This window comes from Castanea sativa, chromosome 5 (assembly GCF_040712315.1).
Source record: "Castanea sativa cultivar Marrone di Chiusa Pesio chromosome 5, ASM4071231v1".
Taxonomy (NCBI): Eukaryota; Viridiplantae; Streptophyta; class Magnoliopsida; order Fagales; family Fagaceae; genus Castanea; species Castanea sativa.
The window spans coordinates 47,696,398-47,722,990 of record NC_134017.1 but is presented as its reverse complement, the minus strand read 5'-3'; the positions used below and the strand labels follow the sequence as shown (position 1 = coordinate 47,722,990).

Sequence of the window (26,593 nt, the reverse complement as noted above, 5' to 3'; positions counted from 1 at the left end):
TCATCTTGCATTTTTCTTGGCTATCCTACATATACAAAAGGGTATATCTATTTAGACCCTTCTACTTCTCGAATATACAGATCTAGACATGTTACTTTTGATGAAAGTGATTTCTTATGTTCTCATTCTTTGTCCAATGGCCCAAACTCCACTTCTTTATCTGCACAGTCCCCCACTTCTTTTGATCAGTCATGCTTTCCTTTCCTCCATTAGTTTCTTATGTTAAATCACTCCACTCCTTCTTCACACACTCCAACCACTTCACCTATTTCATCTAGTTCTCCTATGTCTCAGTCTCTTCACATGTCTACTCCTAATATGTCTCTTCCACGTTCATCTTTTGTACCCTCATCACCTGCTTCTCAGCCTTCTGTCCAACTTGTGTCAGTTCTGTCTCCCTTGGTCTCACCTTCTAATCCTTCCATGTCTAGTCCTACCAATGTCCGTACACCCTTTGATGTCTCACCCTCAGTTCTTCCACAAGTCCCTCCAGTCTCTTCTGTTCAGGTTCCTTCTGTCACTAATATTCATCCTATGGTTTACAAGGTCTAAAGATGGTATTTATAAGCCTAAAGCACTTGCTGCCAAGGCTGTACCTGTTGACTTGAAGTCTGTGGCCAAGCCTGCCAAGACCAAGAAGTTACCTTCAGTTCCTAAACCAAATTATACTCTCACTGAACCTTCTTCCTATAAGGTTACTTCACAGTATCCTCAATGGTGTTCTACTATGGACGAAGAGTTTGCTGCTCTTCAAAGGCAAGGTACATGGTCTTTAGTTCCACCTTCTCCTACTTAGAATGTGGTTGGCTGCAAATGGGTATTTAAGCTCAAGTTGAATAGTGATGGGAGTATTAATAGGTACAAAGCCAAGTTGGTGGCTAAGGGGTTTCATCAACAATATGGTGTTGATTTCGAAGAAACTTTCCGCCTTGTTGTCAAACCTCCAACAGTCAGAATCATACTTTCTCTTGTAGTCCAGTTTAACAGGCCTTTATAGCAGTTGGATGTTAGGAATGCATTTCTACATGGTTTCTTGAGAGAAGAGGTTTATATGGTGCAACCACCTGGTTATGTTGATCCCTCATGTCCTAATCGTGTTTGCAGGCTTTGGAAATCTTTGTATGGACTTAAACAAGCTCCTAGAGCTTGGTTTGATAGATTTTCTAGTCAGCTCTTGCATTTGGGGTTTCATGCTTCCCTTGCTGATTCTTCTTTATTCATTCTCAGACAGAACAAGATTGTGGTTTATTTGTTGGTTTATGTGGATGACATTGTTCTTACTGGGAACAGTCCTCAGTTTTTTACCTCACTGATTGCACAATTAAGTGAAGCTTTTGAACTTAAGGATTTAGTTCCTCTTCACTACTTTCTTGGCCTTCAAATCACCAAGACTTCCAAGGGTTTGTTTCTTAGTCAGACAAAGTATGCTCAGGATTTGATTCTCAAGCATCACATGCTCTCTTCCAAGCCTGCCAAGTCACCCTGTGCTCCTAATATCAGGTTGGTTCCTAATGAAGGGTCCTTTCTTTCCAGCCCTCATGAATATAGAACTTTAGTTGGCTCCCTTCACTACTTAACATTCACCAGGCCTGACCTCAGTTTTGCTGTGCATCAAGTTTGTTAGTTTATGTCTTTTTCCACTGACATTCACTTGGTTGCCGCTAAGCACATTCTCAGATATCTCAATGGCATTCTCAATTTTGGGATTTTTCTCTAACCTGATCCAATTTCTCTCTCTGCCTTTTCAGACTCTAATTGGGTTGATAATCACTTTGATAGGCGTTCTACCATTGGGTTTATTGCTTACTTGGGTTACAATTCTATTACTTGGAGTGCAAAGAAGAAAGAAACTGTCTCCCGATCTTCTACTGAGTCTAAGTATAGAACTTTGGCCTCCACTGTTATTGAGCTCTCTTGGCTTCGCCTAGTGTTGAAAGACCTAGGCCTTTTTCTTCCTTCTCCTCTTAAACTCTGATGTGACAATGTCTCTGCCTTGGCCATCGCCTCCAATCCTCTTTTCCATGCTCATACAAAGCATGGGGAGGTTGATTACCATTTTGATCGAGAGAGAGTTTTACGCCGTGATCTCCAAGTTAAATACATTGCCACTGGGGATCAGCTTGCTGATATATTTGCTAAAAGTCTTTCTTCTTCTCGGTTTATGTTTCTTCACTCCAAAATCATGGTGTCCCTAGCCCCCATGGTTTTGAGGGGGGATGATAAAGTAAGAAAGGACTTGAGACCTGAAGAACATTGTGGTTTGAAAATAAAGGAACAAGGCAACGGCTAGTTCTGTCCAACGGTAACTGGATGCTAAGGTCAAAATGGTGTTGTAAGTGAGACTAATGGCATGTTTGGATGTTTAAAAAAGGTGGGGGAGTAGAGTAGAGGGAAGGGGAGTAATTCAATTACCTTGTTTGGAAGTTTTTTAAGGAAGGAGGGGGAGGGGTTTGGAGGGGTTTGAAGAGGTTTCAACTACTTCCAACCCCCTCATTTTTAATTCCCCCAAATTGGAGAGATTTAGAGGGAGAGTAGAGCACATAAAATTATTGATAAAGTAAATTACCTAATTTACCCTTATTATATTTATAAAATTACAATGTTAAAAATAAGGAGAAGGGCTAATTACTCATTTCCCCCTTACTAATTATAAAAACATCCAAACAAGGTGGAGGGTAATCATTCTCCTCTACTCTTCTCCCCACTACTCCCCTCCCCTCTACTCCCCTCTACTCTCCTCCTTCTCTAAACTCCCAAACAGGCCATAAGTTTAAGTGAAGTTGGAAAACGTCATCGTTTCTAAACAACAGGAATGGTACCGTTTTGACCTTCTTCTATTATGGTTCTCAAGACTTGCTCTGTTCTCCACAATTACTCAAAGCTTGTTACAGAGACTGATAACAGAGCTCAGATAGTAACTGTATGATAACCGTCCTCCCTTAAAATTCGGAAGTGGTTGCAGAGCTGTTAGGATTCAGTTATGATAGGACCTTCTAGAAGGTTCAAGATTGTATCTATTTGTTTGTGCTATATAAGTAGTGATTTGTGTGATGTATTTTCTTGAGCTTATAAAAATACTTGTTCTGATTCATTGTTCAATAGAGTTGTCTCTTTTCTTCTTTCTCTCTACACCTTCTCTGTTAAACTTTTCACCGTTGTTGTTCACCATTGTTGTCCATTGCAAAGCTTAGAATTTCATAACTTCGACGTGGTTAACTAGGGTTAACTTATAAATCATGCCTAAGTTCAAGACTCACAATTGAGGATTTGTCTAATATGATATATTATTAAAATCATGTTGTGAAATAGTAAAAACACTAACATCAATTATTATGATTTGGGGCTAGAAAAGATATTCACACCAACAAGAAAATAAAATATACATAAGAGACAACGATATTTAGCATGGTTTGGCCAACTTCATGCCTATATATATATCCACAATCAACACTTACCAAAATATCTGCTATATATCAATGATATGGATTACAACTATATTAATCAACACTCACAAATCTTACTAACATAATAAACTCACAAACTCAAAACCCAATACACTCAAAACAAAAATTCCACGATCTTCTAATTATAGTGAATACTTAATTAATTTGAGTAGTTCAATTGCAATTAGCCTATTACACATTTACAAGAATTTGATGATGTTTAAGTAAAAGTTGCCTGCCACACTAATCTCTCATTAATTCCATATTAGACATTTACAAGAATTTCAGGATATTTAAGTAAAAGTTGTCTACCACACTTATCTCATTAATTCCATATTTGATTGGTAAAATATGCTTAAAAATTGTTTAATATTTTTATTTTTAATTTAATTAATTACTAATGTAATTACGTGATCATATCAAGGAAGGAGTCATTCTTTGGCCTTAGGGGGCAATGGCCCCCTTGAATTTTGGGGAATAAAATTTTATATAAGTATATTTAAGGTTGATTCAGAATTTGTGCCAAAAAAATTAAACTTTTTCGCCCCAAACAAAATCTTTTACCCCTTAATAAAAACAAATAGCCCACAATAGTCCAAAACATAAACACATTTAACAAGAAGCCCAGTTTTTAGCAATTCAAAAACAAAACAATAAATAAATAAATTAAAATTAAAATTTCAAAAGAAAAAGAAAAAAGCAATTTAAACAAAGCTTCATATTCAATTAATTTCAAAATACAATCCCTAAAAGAGAGAGAGGGAGAGTCTGAGGGTGTACAGGACACCACACTACTGCTGCCAACTGGCCAATCATTGTGCAATGACGCCTTGTCTGCATAGTTGCCCAATCTACTTAGCATCATCTCTTTTCTCGCATATTTGGTCTTATCCTCTTTCAACTCATGTCTACGTATTACTGTTTCTTACTATTTTTTGTGATAATGGAGAAGTTAGTACTGTTAAGTTTGAATTGGTTTTTTGCCTAAAAAAAATAGTTTGAATTTGTTTTATCTATACTACTATTTAAGGGATTTCTCCTATTTAAAATAGACATTTCTTTGATTCAAAAATTCCCTTACATCCTAAGTTTATGATAACATAGTAAATATAAATCTCTAACTCCTACCTATAACATTATCTATAAAATAGGAACACTCTATAGTTGGTTTTCAAACTAAGCTTTCAAAGAATTTAATTCATTTATTCATTTTCTCTTTATCAAGACTCAACCTCTTCTTTTTTTTTTGAATATCCTGTTTCCCTTGCTCCTTAATCTCATCTCATGTTTGTTTTTTTTTTCCCCCCTCAAATATCTTTGTTTTGAATTTGAAAAGAAAAAGTAGAGTAAAACTTGAGGATAACATGCTATATATATATATATATATATATATATATATGTGTGTGTGTGTGTGTGTGTGTGTGTGTGTGTGTGTGTGTGTTCAATATCTGGTTTCCCTTGCTCCTTAATCTCATCTCAAATTTTGAATTTGAGAAAAAAAATTAAAAAGTAGAGATAAAACGTAAGGATAACTTAAAAAAAAAAAAATAAATAAAATCTCTAACTCCTATATAAAACACTATCTACAAAATAGGACAATAGTCACATTGGTTTCAAATCTCAACTTCTTCAATTTATTTCTTGATCAATTCCTCTCAGTTCTATGTACTTTTTCTCTACACCATCATCATCATTTTTTCTAAATTCAAAATCCAAAAAAGAAAAAACTTTACTTACAAAAACAAAAGTGCAAAAGTGCAGTTCTAATTGTTCCGATTCAATAGATATGTCAATGTACATAGTTTTTTTCTATTTTCTTTTTATAAAGAAATCAACAGCCTTCTAATCATTTTCTTATTTTTTTATGATTATCCTCTTATTCTTCTTTTACCATGCATTTTGTAGGTTTCTTTTCTTTCATTACAATATTACAGTGATTTTCTTTTATTACAATATTACAATAGAACACAAAATGTGCAATTATAACACAAACTATGCAATTTGGATAAGTATCAAATTGTGTAAAAGAAACACAAATTGTGCAATTTGGATAAGTATCAAACTATGTTACCCTACTATTAATTAATAAAACTATACTACCACGCACCCTTGATGCAATGGTCACTACACAAGTATAAGTGCTTATGGAGTGTGGGGGGTAAGGATTAGGGTTCAAGTCTCCAGAGGAGAGCTTCACACACATATACACTTAGATTAGGTTAGAGTAGAATTTCTATCTTGTATAATTTTTTTTTTTTTTTAAATCAATAAAACTATGAACGTATTAATTAATTATATTGCACTAAACTCTATTTCAAAGCATAAAATATAAAGTGCTCAAGTTTATTGTCTTGGTTGTTTCTAGAATGTTGTTGGATTGCATATATTAGTGCCTAGCACTACAACAAAATGTATTTTTAGTGACAAAAAAATTCGTCACTAAAAGTCCAGTTTTTTGTCACTAAGAACCGTTAGCGATGAAATCGGACTTTTAATGACAAAACTCATTTCATCACTGAAACCCCGTCGCTAAAAGTCTTGGCGACGAAAAATTTTGTTACTAAAAGTTCGATTTGTTTAAAAACAAAAAACTTTTGGCGATGAAAACATTTCGTCGCTAAATGTTTTCCTCTCTAAAAACACTACTCAGTCACGAAAATATTTTGTCACTAAAAACACTTCAATTTATTAAATCATATTTAGTGACGAACAATTTCGTCACTAAAACTATTTTCGGGTACATATAGTGACGAAAAAATTCGTCACTAAAACTTAGACATGGCAATAAGGGTCAGAATTTTCTGACCCGACCCAAACTCGATTTTTTTTTACCCGAAACAAAAACGGGTTGACTCGTGACCCAACCCAATTTTTTGCAGGTCAACTCGACTCAACCCAGATAACTCGTAACCTGACTTGTTAAAAAAATTCGCTAAAAAAAATTTTAAATTATGTACTGATACTAGGTGCATAAAGGAAAGCACCTAAATACTTCATATAAATATAATCATATAAAATTATAAACTAATAAAATATTGAATCAATTGTCATGTCATGACAATTGACAACTCACAAGCACAGCACCTTACACCAATAGGTCCATCCGTCCAACACATTACACAATGACAACATTGACAAGGCTTTGGTTGTATCACAACCATTCAAATATATATATATATATATATATATATATATATATATATATATATATATATCTCATTCAATGGTCATTGGTCAATGCTTGCTGCCTAGCTGTAGTCCATTTTGGATTTTTCAAAGCCAAACAAAGACATTAAATGACAAAATTCACAATACAAGTTTACAAACCTGAAAGTTCCTCTTTCTCAGTTCAGTACTTCAACTTTACTCTTTGTCTTTCAGTTCTCATTTTCTCTTGCGCCTCCGGCCTACTCTCTACTGCTCTGCTTTCTCACTTCTCTCAGTTCTCTGTCTCTCGCCCACCCACAAGCCACACGACCCACACAACTACTGACCCATTTAAGAAGAGCACAACCACAAATCATCAACTTTGGTGAAGGTAAGTTAAATCATTTTTATCATTCTCTTAAATCCCTAAATATTTTTAGTTTTTAGATTGATTTTTTAATATTATGAATTTATGATTTAGCAATAATAATATAGTATAATGCTCTGCCTCTGCTAACATTATATTTAGTTGTTAGTGTGTTTGATCGTTGAATGAATGTGTCATTTGGATGAATGTGTCATCAAATATAGTATACTGCTCTGCCTTTGCCTCTGCCTCTGTGTCATTTGGATGAATGTATTATCACTTATGTAGAATGTAGTTATGTTCACAGTTTCTTTAGATGTTTTAAATAGACTAGAATTTTAATTTTAATTATATATTTTGCTTTGATAATTAGAGTACAGCGGCTTGACCGACTGTAAATTTGGAAAGTGATGATGATGCTCACGAAACTCTTCTTGAATTATCTTGTTTTGTAACACCCTACCCTCTTCTTCACCATCTTGTTTTACTTCATTTCGTTTTAAGCATTTGAAAAGATGGCGATGCAAGTTTGATGTTCCATGATGACTATCCGGCAAAATTTTTTTCCCGCACCATTGACAAGTAGCCTTACTTATCTCTTCTTCATTAATAGGAAATTTCACAAAGTCAGTCCAAACTGTAGAAGTTTGATTTTTTTTCCTTTTTATTTTTCCCTGAAACTCTTTTTGGTTTCTTAAACTTTGATTTTGAATTGACTCTTAAAGATGGTGAAGGATAAGTAGAAGTATCCATAATTGTGTTAGCGGAGGCTATTACTAAACATAATTTACCATTTAGCTTTGTTGAGTATGAGGGCATTAGAAAAGTTTTTAGCTATCTAAATTCAAATGTTAAACATATTTCTAGGAATACGTCAAAAGCTGATGTTCTAAAACTTTACAAGAAAGAGAAGGATGATGTTAAAAATAAGTTGAAATCAATTCCTGGTAAAATATGTTTGACTTCAGATTTATGGACCTCTGTTACAAGTGAGGGATATATTTGTCTTACAGCACATTATGTGGATAAGAATTGGGAATTGAAAAACATCATCTTGAATTTTTGTCATATGCCACCTCCACACACGGAACTCTTTTATATGAGAAAATTTTAAGTTTCTTGGAAGAATGGGGTATTGAGAAGAAAATATTTTCCATTACTTTAGATAATGCATCTAATAATGATAATTGCCAAGATTTCATAAAGAAAAAGCTTAATGAGGGGGGTTTATTGTTATGTGATGGTCTCTTTTTCCATGTGCATTGTCGTGCTCATATTTTGAATCTTATTGTTCAAGAAGGATTGAACCTCTTCTTGCTTAGCTTATGCCTCTTGCTCCTTAACTCGCTCCTCTTGATCTCTAGCTCTTGCCTCTTTGAGCTCAATTATCTCATTTTCTAGCCGTTGGATATACTCCACCGAGGAACTAGATGAGGTGGTGGTTACTAGAGAAGAGGAAGGTCTCATGCCAAGTCCTTTTACAATACCGGACTTCTTCTTAAAAACCAAGTTTGAGATCTCCTCTTGTGTAAGGGGAAATGAATTAGGATCTTGACAATGATCCTCTTGCACTTTAAGAATAGTTTCCTATCATTTGAAAGAGAAAAAGAAATAAACAATCACAACATTAATACCACATATGTTATAACTTTACAAACATGATAGAAATGGAATGATACACATACATATGTCACTTCATCCTCGTGGTGTATCCACATATTTGTATTTGGATTGAAATGAACATCTTTGAAGATTTTTGCTAATTCGAGAACTTGACCACCATTATTATTTGTCTGATTAATTAACATTCAAGTGTTAGATAGATATAGTTAATTAATGACAACATGTAATATATTGAGGTTTAAGAAAATGAAAAAACATACACCTCCTTATCAACCCTAACAACAAGTGCCTTTGTCCCGCATCTATGTTTGCCTAAAGTTTTCTTCCTATTTTCAAAGTTCTTTCTTGATTTTCCTAATAAAGAACATTCAAGATATTTATTAAATCATGAATAAAATAGTATACATTTACTTCATCTAAGTATTAAGCTAATCACTTGACAACATAATATAGTAAACATTGAATAATAATAATATACACATAAATAATTTACCAGCCAATCTTTATTGGTCAATTTCCCATCAATGAGTCCAGTCCACTACTCAAGTGTGGCATTCTTTGGCGGGTGGCTTCTTGCATAGTTAGCACCATGAGATTGTACTAGCTTTTTCCAAGTTTGATGCAACTTATTGGAGCTGCAACTCAATAATCTTCCACATTTTGTATTTAATGCTTTTGTTACCAAATTGGAATCTCCTTGTAGCTCAAATTGATCTTGTAAAATGAAGTGTATACGTATTATAAAAATATTATTATATGAATTTAATATGCTTAGTGACAACGAAGATGAGTTAGACGTTATCAATGTAAATTTACCACTAATGTCTTTATGTGCAAACCCTCACAACCCAATTGGAAGAATTTGTTGTAGTAGCACATGACACTCGTGGCTTTTCAAACTAGATAATCTACCATTTTTTGCATTCACTAACCTTGATATGTTGGCTGCATAGCCATCCGGATACTTGACTGATTTCAAAAAGTCATGAAAACCATCCCTTTCGTTTGGGCTTAATGAAAAGAAAGCCTAAGGCTTATCATATGATCCATCATAACTTTGTTTCAAATGCAATGTGTGCCTAAAGTTCATATTTTGCAAGTCTATCCATGCCTTGTCAGTGTCCTTGTTTTTCCCCTCAATGCCCAACAAAGTACCGTAAGTACTCTCACTAATGTTCTTCTCCACATGCATGACATCAATATTATGCTTAAGCTTCTTATTTTTCCAGTATGGAAGCTTGTACAAAATACTTACCTTTGACCAATCTGGCTCTCCAATGAGTTGTCTCTTCTTGTTACTTGGATGCTTTCCTAAAATTATATTTGGCATTCTATCTAGCTGCTCTTTTATTTTTCCCACTTGTAACTCTAAAGATCTCTTCCATTTCTCCAATAAACCATTATGCAACCAACTATCTCCAACAATGTTCCATAGGCATATAAGCTTGATGGTTAATGAATCCAATTTTACTTTCCAAAGCTTCTGAATATGGTTCATTGTTGCAAGTGTAACAAGAATGATAACTCTTTGTCCTCCGCCCAGACACGTTACCAAATCTAAGATAGTTATATATTGTCCACAACAAAGTTGTACGAATCTAAAAATGCTCTTTTCTTTAAGTATCATAAGTTTCTACACCTTCTTCCCATAACTCCTTCAAGTCGTCAACCTATTGTTTCAAGTAAATATCAATCTCATTTCCCGGTTGATGGGGACCAAGAATAAGCAATGACAACATAAAATATGGCTCCTTCATAACCAACTAAGGCGGTAGGTTATAGGGAATAAGTATGACAGGCCACATACTATAGTTGTTGTTCATATTCCCAAAAGGGTTAAATCCATCTGTAGCCAACCCCAGCCTTACATTGCGAGGTTTGAGGGCAAAATCAGGATGTTAAAATCAAACTCCTTCCACTCGTCACTATCAACTAGATGCTTCATTATCCAATCGTCTACACGTTTGTCTATATACCATCTCATGTCCTTAGCTCTTTGGTCTGACATGTACAAACTCCTCAATCTCGATATCAACGGGAAGTAATGCAATACCTTATGAGGAATCTTCTTACCTTAGGCACGTGTATCCTTGTACCTAGGCGCCTCACACACCGGACATTTATCAAAGTTTTCATTTTCCTTCCAAAATAGTGCACAATCATTTTTGCATGCATCTATGTGCTCGTATGACATGCCCAAGTCACGTAATATCTTCTTTGCTTCATAAGTTGACCTTATAACTAAGTTACCTTTCGGTAAAACCTTTGTCAGCAATTCTAGCATCATATCAAGTCCCTTATTACTCAAGTTGGTCATTACCTTTACATTCAAAATCACAATAACAAACTTCAAGATACTATAATCAGTGCAACCCGGATACAACTCACACTTTGCATCTTCCTCAAGTTTGACAAAATTTCACACTTCCTTATCTTCGGTTGCATTTCTTGGTTCCCCTCTAACTCGGTCACCTACCAAGGCATCAATACCATCCATATGATCACCATCCGACATTTTATTATCATGAATGTTCTCATTCAATACACGAGGTTCTCCATGATTATACCAATTAATGTAAGATTGCATAATCCCACGATGAAGCAAATGGATATGCACAGTTTGAGAAGATTGTCAATAGCAATTTACACAATGAATACAAAGGCACGAAATATTACTACTCAAGTCCACAATCGCTCTTACAAAATTAATAAATGCATTGACCCCTTCAATATATGGACGACTTAATCTGCCATCAGGTGTCTTACCCATTGTCATCCAACTTTTATCTATGTTTGACTACAATTGCAAAGTGAATGCTACTTTAGTAAAATAAGGAAAACTCATGCATAATGTATTCTAACATCTAATTTTATAAGCTACTTAGATAAAGTTCTATCTCATTCATGAATGCACAAGTCTATAGTAATACTTAAACAAATATACATTGCACACTCAAACACTCACAAGTATAAAGTGTTTACAAGTATTGAAATCAATTAAAGTACTATTCATCACATCTAATCAACAACGTCTATTCACATTTGCAAGAAACTAAAGACACTCTCAATATGAATTTAAACTACCTTATAACACCATGCAAGCCACCCGCTTACTCTAACACAACAACCCACCACAAAACCAAACACAAACATCACAAGTATAAAGTGTTTACAAGTATTGAAATCAATTAAAGTACTATTTATCACATTTAATCGATAAGGTCCATTCACATTTGCAAGAAATAAAAAATACTCCCAATATGAATTTAAACCACCTTATAACACCATGCAAGCCACCGCTTGCTCTAACACAACAACCCACAACAAAACCAATCACAAACATTATAGAGTTTTATAGGTATTTAAATAGAGTTTACTTCCTATGATTAAGCTAAGCGCACAAGTCTGATTTGTTGGCTAAGATTTGGTCTTTGACTTTCACAGATCTAAGCCCCTTTCTATTTCCTCATAGCAACCCAAACAATCACTAACCTTGTCATCACATTCAACCAAAAACCTTGTCACCAATACTAAAAAAAAAAAAGCCCTCAAATTATGTCACCAATAAGCATTCATCAAAAACCTTTACAAACTATATGCAAAGAAAATTCAATTGATGGGTCTCCTATTAACCAAACCCATATAGCCAACAATACTAATAATATCATCAAAGTGCACAAAGAGATAAACTCCAAAAACAATTTAATTATGTCACCATGTCCATTCCTAAAGTATTAAGCATTAATTTGACTTACAAAAGGTTCCTATTAGAAAGGCATTTCCTGTAAAATGAAAAAAAAAAAAAAAAAAAAGTAGTCAATATAGCTCAAACATTAAAAAAATTTCAACACGCATATCGTCGAAGCAAGTGCCAAACACGATTTGCTAATGAATTCTTATTTACAAACAAATAAACGTAACCATAGCCATTCGGATAGTCTCTGTTTGGCTGCTCATAAAATGCATGTAAATGAAAAAAAAAAAAAAAGCTGAATTAAAAACAAACAAACGAAACAATACCAAAAACAGAAACTCAACCTTTGTTTTAAACCAAGTAGCCATATATATAATGAGTAAATGTTATTTCTTTTCTTTGGGGCAACCAACCAGAGCATATATAAGGAAAAATTTCATCTCTCTCTTTTCCTTTCTAGCATTTAATTAATCAAATAGTTGGTGAGCACAAAAAAACATTGTAGACGCGTAAATTTCAAATATCAAGGCAAACATGTATCCCAGCTAATTGCTCAGTTGTGGTAACCAACACATCAAAAATCACATAAAAGTAGCAGTAAAAGCTACAAACATACTACTAAAAAAAAACCCATAAATTTAGCATCTTTATATAAGCAGTAGCAAGCTAGCATTTCTTCAATAGCAATACAGAAAATGGACATAAAGCATGTGAATAATTACTCCCACAAAAAATCCCAACAGCCCAAATAAGCAAAACCCATTAAAATTAAATCCTTTCACATTACAAATTCAAAGTATTTACCAATGAACATTCAGAGAGAGACAAATGCAACAGAGAAATGGGAAAGGAGAGGGAGAAATAAGCAAGGAATGACTTACTATCATGATGGGAACGGAGTTTGTGAGGGGAAGGGATGTGAAGGGTCGGGATGGGTTTGTGACGGCGCAAATCAGCGGCAAAATGCTCAATTTGGCGACGGAATGCTCAAATCGGCAATGAAAAGCACGAATCAGCGATGGTTGGTTTTCTTTTGGGTTATCGATGACGGTTGGGTTATTGGTAATGGTGGGTTTATCGACGATAGCTGGTTATCGGCAACATTTGGGTTCGTTTGGGTTAACGGTGTCAGTTGGGTTATCGGTAATGGTGGGCTTATTGGCGACGATGGGCTTATCGGCGACGGTGGAGTTCGTTTGGGTTCATCACAAGCATCAACGTTGACAGGGTTTTTTGGGAGTTGAGAGCTTAAATCGTTGGGTTGAAATAAAATAAGGGAAAGGGTATGTATATTTATACTCAAGTATTTAGCGACAATTTTTTCTGCTGCTATTGCTTCCTCTTTGTCACAAAAGGTATTAGGCTTTTATGTCTTTAGCGACGAAGGTCAATTTCATCACTAAAGAACTCATATTTCGTAAAGATTTTTACAGACGAATTCATATTTCGTCGCTATAATATACTTTTAGTGGCGAATTATTATTTCGTCGCTAAAAACATGGAAGTACAAAACTCTTATTATTTTTAATGACGACTATTTTTCGTCACTAATTCTCCCTTAGCAACGAAAGGATTTTCGTCACTAATACTATCCACAGCAATACCTATAGTGACGAAATATTTCATCACTAAAAATTGCACCATTAAGCGACGATAAATTTCGTCGCTATAGATTAATTAAGCTCGCGCCAAAGTTTCCCTCCGCTGGCGCCTATTTTTTGTTGTAGTGTCTTTAGTGACGACTTGGGTTTCGTCGCTATTGCCTACATTTGGTGACAAATAAGAGTTCCATCACTAAAATGCCTGAAGGACAATCAGACAATTTTTTTAGCGACAAAATGGTTTCGTCGCTGTTAGGTTCTTTTAGCAACGACACTTGTTTCGTTGCTAATAATCTCCCAACAAAATCTACAGCAACGAAATTATTTCGTCGCAAAAAACTTAGAGTTTCAGCGACGAAAAATTTCGACTCTGTAGACTTATTAAATTCGCGCCATACTTTTTCCTTTTGGCACCCTTGTTTCAAATCAACAAATAGCGACGAAATTTCAATTTCGTCCTAAAGGTCATTTTTTTTCATTTTTAGCGACAAAATTCAAATGTTGTCGCTAAAGGTTATTATTTTTTGTGAGGAAATTCAAATCTCGTCACTAAATGTAAGTTTTCAATGACGAAAAAATTTTCCTCACTAAAAATACATTTTGTTGTAGTGTAGGTTTTATTTACTTTTTCATATATATATATATATATACTCTTAACGTAATAATTGTTTTGTTATTAGTGATTATTGTTCCATTTTTCTCAATCTCACTCCATATGAAATTATCCCTAATAATTGTTGTCTTTTTATTACAACTTCTTTTCATTATTTTTTCAAGAAAAATACATTGTTTTAATTAAATGATACTATTGGTGATTAATAGTACCTACTAATGTTGACAACCTTTCTTATATTTTTATCTTTTAAGGATAAATATCACTTCAAAACTCCCATTAAAAAAAAAACGTGAGAGTTGAGACTTTGAGTGCCTTTCCTATTCAACTTATTTATTTTGGTTTTTAGGTATTTGAATTTTTTTTAATGGATGTGTACATAATGGCTACATTATAGGACTAAGTGGCTATCCTTTAGGATTAAAAAAAAGAAAAAACTTGATAACTCTCATTTAAATAAAAATAAAATATATAACTTGATAACAAAACAAAATAATTTGAGAGATTTTCTTATTTAATTTCTTTTTTTTTGGTTTTTAAGGCATTGAAATTTTTGTTATGGATGTGTACTTAGTGATTACATTATAGGACTCATCACACCCTTAAATTTTTTAGTGATTGTAAAATGTAGTAATCCCAAATTACAATATATGCAAATTACTAACTTTTATCCAAAAAAATAGAAGAGTTTCTAAGCACACATGAGAGCGTGTGCTCAGGCTAGTTATTTTAAAGAGTGCTAACTATGAGTGCGGTCATATGGGTGAGCCCTCAGTGGATCTGTGTAGGTCAATGGGTTTGGGTATAATTTTAAATAATACCTATAATAATGTTAAAAGCATGGGGTTCTAATGTTATATAGTTTGCAAGTATTTCTTCTTGGCAAAATAAAAAATAATTTGCAAGTATTTCAAAGTGCAATAGAGGTTGTGTTTTTATATCAGTGCAATTGAATGCCTTTTTCTTAGCGAACTGTAGCTTCCAACGTGGACAATTATTGGCCACATATGCACCTCGAATCGTTCTTTGACTCTTTTTTTGTGTTTGGGGGGAGGGGGGGGGGGTACAAATAGAATTCTGGACTTCTACATACCTATTGTATTCATATTTCATTTGAAGAAATAAAATTCAACCTTATCAATATTATTAATAATAGGATTTCTTGTTGGGTTTGAACCTCCAGTATTTTTTTAACTGCAATCTCTTTTTATTTTATTAAAAAAACTACAATATCACTCATCAACTATATAAAATGTGGAGATTAAAACTCACTACCAAATGCTATTGTGTATTTAAAACAAAAGGAGACTTCTAGTTAAAAAAGTACTGAAAGTAAGCTAAACTAAAATATCCCTACACAAGTTCTTAAACGATCTAAATTACCTCTATCCAGTTAAATCATTTTAAATTAAAAAACACAAATTGGTTAAAAGAGTAATTTATTATTTTTAAAATTTTCCTTAAGTTTTAGGTTTTTTTCTTTCTCTTCTTCAATCGAAATTACCCCTTTTTCATTCTCAATATATATATATTACCACTTTTTAGGCCAAAATGGCCAAATACCACAATTTTCAAAAATTTGTAGCAAAAAACACTGTTTCGAAACTAAATAGGGAAATACCACTTTTCTGGAACTCGAGTTTCAAAAACTCGAGTTCCAAATGGTACTCAAGTTTATGAAACTCGAGTTCCTCATCAGTTCCGCCACCGTGGCATTGCTGAGCTGGAATTTATGCGATTAAAAAAAATAATGTGGTACTTGAGCTTGGTAAACTCGAGTTCCATGCAACACAGTACTCGAGTATACCAGGCTCGAGTACCTATTATAAAAAAATTTATGTTTATGTTTATTTCTATGGTACTTGAGCTCACCAAGCTCGAGTTCCTTATAACTTTTTTTTTTTTTGGGTAATCGACAAATAAACATAAACATAAACATAACAATAAGTAGCTTTTTTATGTTTTTATTTTCTTAAATAGAAGCATTGTAAAATATAGAGATTTTAATTTCAAAATATGAATTAATTTCCCTATCTAATAGAAATTGTTCATTGTTTTTTCATAAAAATTGTTCACTGTTTTTTGCATAAACTATTTCTAGCATTCTGGATAAAATTATTTTATGTTCAGGATTATTTAAAAAATTGTTCACTCTCTTTTCTGCATAAATTATTCTCTGTTCACTAATTAAAAAATTGTTCACTGTTTTCTCATAAAACACCTAGTGAAATCGTGTTTTCTAAATTTAAACGCCAATCTGAATGCTTTTTCATGTTTGAATTTTACAATAATCGAATCTATTTTTCTACATTAATAAAATCAGTTTCTACATTACTAAAATTTGCTCTCTGCACATCATATTTACTGTATATTCGAATCTGCTTACTACATTCATAAAAAAAATTTTCTTCATTAATTAAAACTATTCATTGTTTTCTCATAAAAATTGTTCACTATTTTCTGTATAAACTATTTCTATCATTCTGCATAAAATTATTTTTGTTCAGCATTATTCAAAAAAATTGCTCTCTCTCTTGTCTGCATAAATTATTCTCTGTTCACTACATAAATTTTTCACTATCAAATAGATAGAATCATGGTAGAATTTGTAAAGTTTTTGAATTCCAGTTACCTTGATCATCATGGCTACTCTTATATCACTACTCAGCAAAAGCACAAAGGTGTATAGAAAAAAGTTTTTTTTATTATATATGCTTTAAATTTTAAAAATGATTTTCTTATAAAACATTTTAAAAGGACTTTACAAAAGGACATTGATAGAAAGGCTTTAGAATTACATCTTGTTAACACCAGTGCATTTATTAAAGCATCTGGTTGTCAACTCCCTGGCAAGGAGGTTGGAGATTCAAGCTCCACAAAGACAGAATCTTAGTCTCTTAAAAGCTATCTTATGGGAACAAGCTTTTCAAAGCTCCACCCTAAGATTTAGCAAAAAACAAGACTTGTCATTAGAACCTTACCCCCTCAAATCCCACACAATATACTAACACATAAAGCCATAACAAGTTCTTATGATAGATGGATGTACCTTTTCAAAGTATTAGTCTCTATAACATTTATTAGAACAGAAGACATGACAGACGACATATGGCTATCTCATAAAGCTATATGGTATGAAAGTTTTGGAGAAGCAGACAGAGTTTATGAAGGAATAGGAGACAGATACAATCCTTATCTAGGATTACTTATCAATGCGGAGACAGAAGATCCAGTAATTCGTGATACTTTATGGTTATCAGAAATGCTAGAAGCAGGGTTTATCAACAAATTAATCATAACTTCTGGAATTCAGATTAGTTTATTTCCCAAAGTCATCCAAGAAGTAGCCGCACAGATTGGAGAACTTAATTATATGAAGATTCCTAAGTATAGATACCACCGCAATAGAGTTCACCGTAGCAAAACCAGCATGGTCAACCCTATATGAGAGAAGGTGTGAGTTGGAGGTGTATTGTCGATGGCATGGGTTACGAGTTCCTAAGGCACACTCAACCGAGAACAAGAGAACAATCAAATGCAAACATACTTGCTTGTCTTGAACAAGAGAACAATCAAATGCAAAGGCGATTAGACCGTTTTCATGCAATCCAAAAAGCTAGGAAGCATCTAAAGGGGAAGGCGCAAGAGCGAGTCATCAAGTCTATTAATGAAGTTACTGCGTTAGATGATGAAAGAAATATTTCAGACTTCTCAGATTCAAGTAATGATGATTTCTAAAAATTTCTACCTACGAACATTAGACGTTATTGTTAATGTCTACCATTGCTACACTGATGTTTGCAGTGCTGCATTGTGCTGCTCAACGATTCTTTGTTTTCCATTGAGTTTATACGATTTTGTTCATTCAACGATTTCGGATGATCAATACATTAGTACATAGTTTCCATTTAATTTTCAATATTTTATACATTCAACGAATAAATTTTGTTTTTTACAAATTCGAACGATCTGTACATCTAATGTACACAATTTTCTCTTGAATTTTCACGATTTTGTACTTTTAACGAAATTTGATAGGCCAAAAACATATTGACCCCTAGTGCAGCGGAAATTAAATTGACACAGTGATTTGTTTTTGAGTGGGAAAAACTAACACGGCAAAAATCCCATCAGGTGATATTAAGGTCACCACTCCCGAGAAAACAGTGAACAATTTTTATGAGAAAAAAATGACACGGTGATTTGCACTAATTTATCTTTCTCTTGAAAAAGCTGTTGTGTTTGTATGCCATTGGGTTTGGAGCTTCGTGATCTTCATCGTGTTGATGAACTAAAGAATTTTGCAGCCAACATCTTTCTCAAGTTGGTGAGTAAGGCGTGTACTAGGATATGCACATCGATTGGTTAGTCACGTACTGGGAGTCGTGTATTGAAAATGAGAAATTGTCACTACAGAACAAGTCCAATTTTGTATTGAGGTAAGGGTTCAACTATAAGTTAGTATAAGGTACTAGGATTCCTTTACTTCTAACCGTTTGTTGTGATAATAGTGGATTTTCGAGAGTCGTGACCTTAAATTCACTCGGTGGGGTTTTGTCTCGGTGGTTTTCCTCGATGGTTCTACATTAATAAAATTTGCTTTCTGCACATCATGTTTACTGTATATTCGAATCTACTTACTGCATTCATAAAATTTGTTTTTTGCATTAATTAAAACTATTTATTATTTTCTCATAAAAATTGTTCACTGTTTTCTGCATAAACTATTTCTACGATTTTGCGAAAAATTATTTTCTGTTCAGCATTATTTAAAAAATTGTTCACTCTTTTCTGCATAAATTATTTTCTGTTCACTATTTAAAAAATTGTTCATTATTTTCTCATGAAACACCTAGTGAAATCGTGAGTGTGCAAAATTCAAATTTGTTGAGTGTGTAAAATCGTGAAAATTGAATTGAAAATTGAAGAACATACCAAATTGAGTAAACTCAATGGAAAATTAATTACATTAGATGTACAGATTGTCTAAATTTGTTTCCAAATTTGAAGTTGTCAAATGTACAAAATCGTGAAAAATCAATTTAAAACTGTGTACTAATGTACTAATCATCCTGATTTGATGAAAATTTCAAAATTGTTGAACATACAAAATCGTGAAATCTTAATGGAAAATCGAAATTGTTGAACATACAAAATCGTGAAAATTCAATGGAAAGTTGTGTACATTAGATGTACAAATATTCTGGACTTGTTGAGAAATTTGATTTCGTTGAAAGTACAAAATCGTGAAAATTCAAGAGAAAATTGTGTACATTAGATGTACAAAACGTTCGAATTTGTAAAAAGAAAAATTTTTAGGAGGTGTTTTTCACTAGGTGTTTTATGAGAAAATAGTGAACAATTTTTTAAATAGTGAACAGAAAATAATTTATGCATAAAAGAGAGTGAACAATTTTTAAAATAATGCTGAACATAAAATAATTTTATGCAGAATGCTAGAAATAGTTTATGCAGAAAACAGTGAACAATTTTTATGAGAAAATAATGGACAGTTTTAATTAATGCAGAAAACAGATTTTATGAGAAAACAGTGAACAATTTATGCAGTGAACAGAGAATAATTTATGCAAAAAAGAGAATGAACAATTTTTTAAATAATGCTGAACATAAAATAATTTTATGCAGAATGCTAGAAATAGTTTATGAAAAAAACAGTGAACAATTTTAATTAATGCAGAAAACAGATTTTATGAATGCAGTAAGCAGATTCAAATATACAGTAAACATGATGTGCAGAGAGCAAATTTTATTAATGTAGAAATAGATTTTATGAACCATTAGGAAGCTTTAACTTTGTCAACCAAACAAAGCCTTAGGGAGCTCTGACCATGGCCTCCAATCTTTATTGTCAACCATTTTTTTCTTCTTACTTCTAGACTCCTTGAGATTCGTGTCACTGTGCCACCCTCGCAGTGCCATGCCTACCTTCCCACAAAGAGAAAATATAGTTTAGATTGTGCATATGGTTATACACTCATAATAGTGACTTATTGTTTTATCCCAATTTTCCACATTACATGCTTCGAAGTTGGTCAAAAGGCAAACTATATAACAAATCTGATATTGAAAGACTTTAAAGAAACAAAATATTGGGTCAAGAACTTGCTTCGAAGTTGTATGTGAAAACTTAAAACCCAAGCTACCACCTTTATTTGATCAGGTGGATGTAGTTTCTATTTTTTTTTTTTTTGGTTGGTTGGTAATTTATGTTGCTTGTGACAACTTATTTAAGTACAGCAACAATGCCGCTCAATTTTTTACTTTGGTGGTTCTTTAGTCTAGATTTCTTGCCATGTATTTCGTGGCATAGATTTTTGGATAAACCCAAAAATGTTTAACTTTTTAGATAAACTAAATAAGGAGTAATAATAATAATAAAAAAATGTAATAAAGGGAGATTTTCAATACATTACGATTCATTGTATTCAAATCATCTCTAACTTCTACTCATTTTGTCACACTTGTTCTATACTTCTACATGGCAGACTGTAGGTGAAGTAGAAAAAATAGTGAGTTTATTAGAATGTGATAAACAACCAATCACAGTCTATCATTATTGGATAATTTTGACAAAGTGTGTATCAAAATAGATTTTATAAATGCAGAAAAATAGATTCCATTATTGTGAAATTTAAACATGAAAAAGCATTTAGATTTGGCTTTCAAATTTAGAACACACGATTTCACTAGGTGTTTTATGAGAAAACAGTGAACAATTTATGCAGTGAACAGAGAATAATTTATGCAGAAAAGAGAGAACATTTTTTTAAAATAATGTTGAACAGAAATAATTTTATGCAGAATGCTAGAAACAGTTTATGCAAAAAACAGTGAACATTTTTTATGAGAAAACAATGAATAGTTTTAATTAATGCAAAAAATAAATTTTATGAATGTAGTAAGCAGATTCAAATATACAGTAAACATGATATGCAGAGAGCAAATTTTATTAATGTAAAAATGGATTTTATCAATGCAGAAAAATAAATTCGATTATTGTGAAATTCAAACATGAAAAAGCATTCAGATTGGTGTTTAAATTTAGAAAACACGATTTCACTATGTGTTTTATGAGAAAACAGTGAACAATTTTTTAAATAGTGAACAAAGAATAATTTACGCAGAAAAGAGAGTGAACACTTTTTTTAATAATGCTGAACATAAAATAATTTTATGCAGAATGCTAGAAATAGTTTATGCAAAAAACAGTGAACAATTTTTATTAGAAAACAATGAATAATTTTAATTAATGTAGAAATTAATTCATATTTTGCAATTAAAATCTCTATATTTTACAACGCTTATATTTAAATAAATAAAAACATAAAAAGCTACTTATTATTATGTTTCTGTTTATGTTTATGTTTATTTGTCGATTAACCCCAAAAAAAAAGTTATAAGGAACTCGAGTTCCTTAAAAGGTACTCGAGGTTGGTAAGCTCGAGCACCATAGAAATAACATAAACATAATTTTTTTTTATAATAGGTACTTGAGCCTGGTATACTCAAGTACAGTGTTGCATGGAACTCGAGTTTACGAAGCTCAAGTACCACATTATTTTTTTTAATCGCATAAATTCCATCTCAGCAGTGCCACGGTGGCGGAACTGATGAGGAACTCGAGTTTCATAAACTCGAGTACCATTTGGAACTCGAGTTTCTAAAACCCGAGTTTCTGAAACTCGAGTTCTAGAAAAGTGGTATTTCCCTATTTACTTCTGAAATAGTGTTTTTTTGCTACAAATTTTTGAAAATTGTGGTATTTGGCCATTTTGGCCCACTTTTTTTTTTTTAATTTTAATTTTCAAACTTTTATCAACTTTCACACAGAGATCCTAAAAATTAGGACACTTTCTCTATCTCACTTTTAAACATTATTTCACGTTACATTATTTCAGTTAATAAAGGGTATGAAGCTTGGGGACCTCCCTAGCTTTGGCAAGGTGTTCCTTGCCTTCTGGGTGATTATTCATTTATACCCCTTCCTCAAGGGTCTCCTGGGTCGCCAAAACCGAACACCAACCATTGTTGTTCTGTGGTCAGTGCTTTTGCCCTCAGTCTTCTCTCTTGTTTGGGTGAGAATTAATCCTTTCGTGGGCAAAGCTGATAATTCAAGCCTTTCCCAAGGCTGCATTTCTATAGATTGTTAGGTCACTATAAGGAAGCTTCCCAGCCAATACAGTTGAAATTTGGTGGTGATTTTGATTGCCTATTATTAATGTGGGAGTCATGATTAGCTCTTTCTTACTTGTTGAGGCAAATTGAAGTAAGTTTTGGACATTATGTATTTGACATCTTTCATTATGTTGGATAATCACTATGTAAAAAAGCATTGCCTAGAGCAATATCAATGTAAAACAAGGGTTATTGTTTCCTTCCGATAGGATTGCTATGTAGTAAATTACTTGTCAGTTTCAAAGCAATACAGAGGTAAAGGGGATTCCCCCCCCCCCCCCACCCTATATATAGAGAGACAAACACGTGTGTGTGTGTGTATATATATATATATATATATATATATATATATATATGCGTCAACTAGTAAAGAAATAATAAAGGGAGGAAAATGAAAGCTGGAAAGTGTGGAAACCACGCAAATCCAGCAGTCTTATAGCGTATTTGCCTTTCACAGACTGATATTTTAAAATCGTATTACATTATTATTTTGAGATTTTCTCTCATTACCTTTTTTTTTTCAGTTCAAAGTGATATTTTCTCTCATTACTTCACTATTTATTTTTTCATCAAGGGGAAACCTATATCTTTAATCTGGTAATACTTGGAATTTACATCAATTAACAAATCATTGAAAATTGAACATGGCTATCCTTTTGCTTATCCTTTTTTTTTTTTTTTTGAAACTTAATTTGCTTATCCATGGTTATTCATTTCAGTTTTCAGATTGACATATTATCATTCAGCAGCTAAGTTTCAACATGTTAGATAAAAATAGCAACTAAAAGTCAAAAACAATTGAGTAGGATAAATGGAAAGAACGATCATTCAAGTTAGAAACTAATGACACTAAAATTCAATTACACGAATTATCCAAACGAACATATGTAGGAATAGATGATTCTAAATTCAATATACCAAAATTGTGAGAAATTATTAGATCCACCTTGAGGTAGTCTACCCTGGCCCTCATAACCTACAAAATGTTATTATTCATGCAAATGTGACATTATTTGGTGATTTTTTATTTTTTATTTCTTGTGTTTACTAGAAAGCTGACTCATAGATTTGCATAAGTTGCATTATTTTGTTGGTTGAGAGAGTCACTTTAGCTGTTCTCCCAATAGACCTAATAATTTATCTCAAATTGTATCATTCAATTGAAAAATATAAATAAAGATAGGTCAACATGCTGTCAAACCTTTGGATTCTACGGCAAACTCTTACCAATGAATATTCTAACTTTCCATATAAGCGAAACAGCTACAAAACAATTTGGCACTAACAAAAATGAACCAAAAATATTTTGCAACAATACTAGGGCATAGGTAGAGAGGAACAAATCTTAATTTTTTGTTATAGTTGGAAGACCAACCAATATTCAGAATAGCTTGAATATTACATATGTACTCATAACAAAAGAATCGAAAACTAAATAAATCCATAATCAGGGCTGTAAAGAGAAACAGAGAGTGTCTAAGCCTCTAAGGCATTGGCAGCATGAAGGTTTGAGGATGTTGTGTCTATTGCCGTCCAATCCCATTCCCATGGGCGTGATTCAAATTCTAACGATGAAACGTAAGCCCCCAACTGTTCTAATTTGATGTCATCAATGTCATCCGCAAACTTAGTGTTAGTCATGCCATCTTTCTGTTGCTCAAATATTTCTACAGAATGCTCTTCATTTTGAATGACCTCTCTTGTAAGCCTGTCTTCTTTTTCCTTATTTCGTTGGCTTTCGATCCTACAAATCACGTAATCCTCATACTGCAAGAAAAAAAATATGTTGATTAAGTGTTGTTTAATAAAAGCTAAAAAAATATATTGATAAAATCAATAAGGCTACAAAAGGAAAATCAGAAACAATAAACTAAAGACATTTATATAGAAATACATACGAACCAATTTTTTTAACGGAGAGAAGTGATAAAAATACAAATCTTACTCTCATTAACAAGTCAATCAATCAAATGACACCAAATACACTAGAGAGATTCGGAAGGTAATATCAAGACTCACATAACATCATAAACATATAGGAAACCAAGCCTACAATGTATTTATGCATATACTTAAAGCAAAGTAGCACAATCCATGCAATATAAACACCATGGCAGTAAGATATTCGTAACCCCGATAATGAAAAGCACAACCCAGTTATCTAAACAACAATATACCACAAAATATTATGTAGCATGATAAATAGATAAAATCTTTAAAAACAAAAAATATATATATATACATATGTAGCATGAGTCAACATTCAGGTTTTCCTGGAGTTAGCACCAAACAACGAAAATCACTAAAAGTTAGCATTAGGTTAATTGACTCCTAGTGTTGGTTGGAGTTGAAACTAGAGTACAATATTTTGCTTATATAGAAAAATTAAACCCTAGTTCTATTTGGTCAAGAAAACCCTAATTACCTTATTACAAAATAAGGTTATTTTCAAATATTAAAATACTCATAGGCTAAAAAATAAAAATACAATTTTAGCAACTTTCAACAACCCAATAATCTAAACAACCAATAGCACGTAATATCATTCAAACATAGAAACTCCCAATTAACGATAGCACAAGAATGCAACAAAGAAACTTTCTTTCTTTCAAACAAGGACAACCACTCAAAGTTAGCACTAGGTTAATTGACTCCTAGTGTTGGTTGGAGTCGAAACTCGAGTACAATATTTTGCTTATATAAAAAAATTAATCCCTAGTTTTATTTGGCCAAGAAAACTCTAATTACCTTATTACAAAATAACCTTAATTACTTTCAAATATTAAAATACTCATAGACTAAAACATAAAAATACAATTTTTGCAAATTTTAACAACCCAATAATCTAAACAACCTATAGCACGTAATATATATCATTCAAACATAGAAACTAGATATTAACGACAACACGAGAATGCAACAAAAAAAACTTTCTTTCTTTCAAAATTTTTAAAGATAGTTACCTGTTTATTGCGTAGGAGTCTCCCCGCCAGTCTAAACTCATGCATGACCCATCGGCCGATGGTAGATTTGAGCCCTTTGTGCGGCATATAAGTAAGACTTCTCATAGAGCCAATTTGGTTCTTCTTAGCTTTATCTCGATATATTGGCTTATCGTTATTGAGTTTCCATGTGCCGTAGGGAGTGCTCCTTTGTATTCTTGAACCATTGGTTGTCACTTTCTTCAGTTTCGTGAAGAAGTAAAGACTAGTCTCATCGCTGTCCTTGAAGTATTTCCTCCAACTCCAGGAATCGTTTTCTCCATAGAGATCACACTCGATCAAAACGTCGATTGAACTCAGCGGCAGTCCATGTACCTTATTGTAGAGATAATGTTCAACTATCTCAACATGCGTTGGTCGAAACCTAAAGCAAGGCAAAAGATCATCTTCGTTACCATAATCCACCATCATGTTACTCTCAGAGTGAGAGAGATACATTGAGCTAGGTTAATTAGTGTTTTCTTGGGATGGAAGTATGAAAGCAGAAAGAGGCAGCTTATTCTTTTATACTGGAGTATGACTGTCGGTTGAGAATAAGAAAGTAAAGAAATTTTTTAAAAAAAAAACGCTATATCCTTGGCCGGTTAGGAGTAGGACTCCGCGCGACTTAGGATTAATTAGGCCTGTTTCTCTATCTTTCGTCAAAAAAATAAAAAAAAAATTAGGCAGTTAATGAAAGGGTTTTTTTTTTTTTTTTTTAAAATTATACATAATTAAACAAATTTTTTGGATCACATCAGATTTACTAAAATTGCTCACAAGTACCTAAGAATTTCCATGATTTACTAAAATTCCAATGAAGGGACTAAATATAGAGTAGATTTTAAATCAATTAAAAGTATATATTAAAATAAATAACTTGTAAATTTTCGATGCCTCAAAAACATATGTATTAGTATAATATCAA

General features: G+C 32.8%; 1 protein-coding gene across 1 annotated transcript; it reads right to left on the bottom strand.

Moving 5' to 3' along the window:
• Positions 1 to 24,160: 24,160 nt before the first annotated feature.
• LOC142635312 (NAC domain-containing protein 30-like) lies at positions 24,161 to 26,124 on the bottom strand. The gene is made up of 2 exons (XM_075809494.1): positions 25,648 to 26,124; positions 24,161 to 24,451 (listed from the first exon to the last, which is right to left on the bottom strand). Exons 1-2 carry the CDS (start codon positions 26,122 to 26,124, stop codon positions 24,161 to 24,163), a joined length of 768 nt encoding a protein of 255 aa, XP_075665609.1.
• Positions 26,125 to 26,593: the final 469 nt, after the last annotated feature.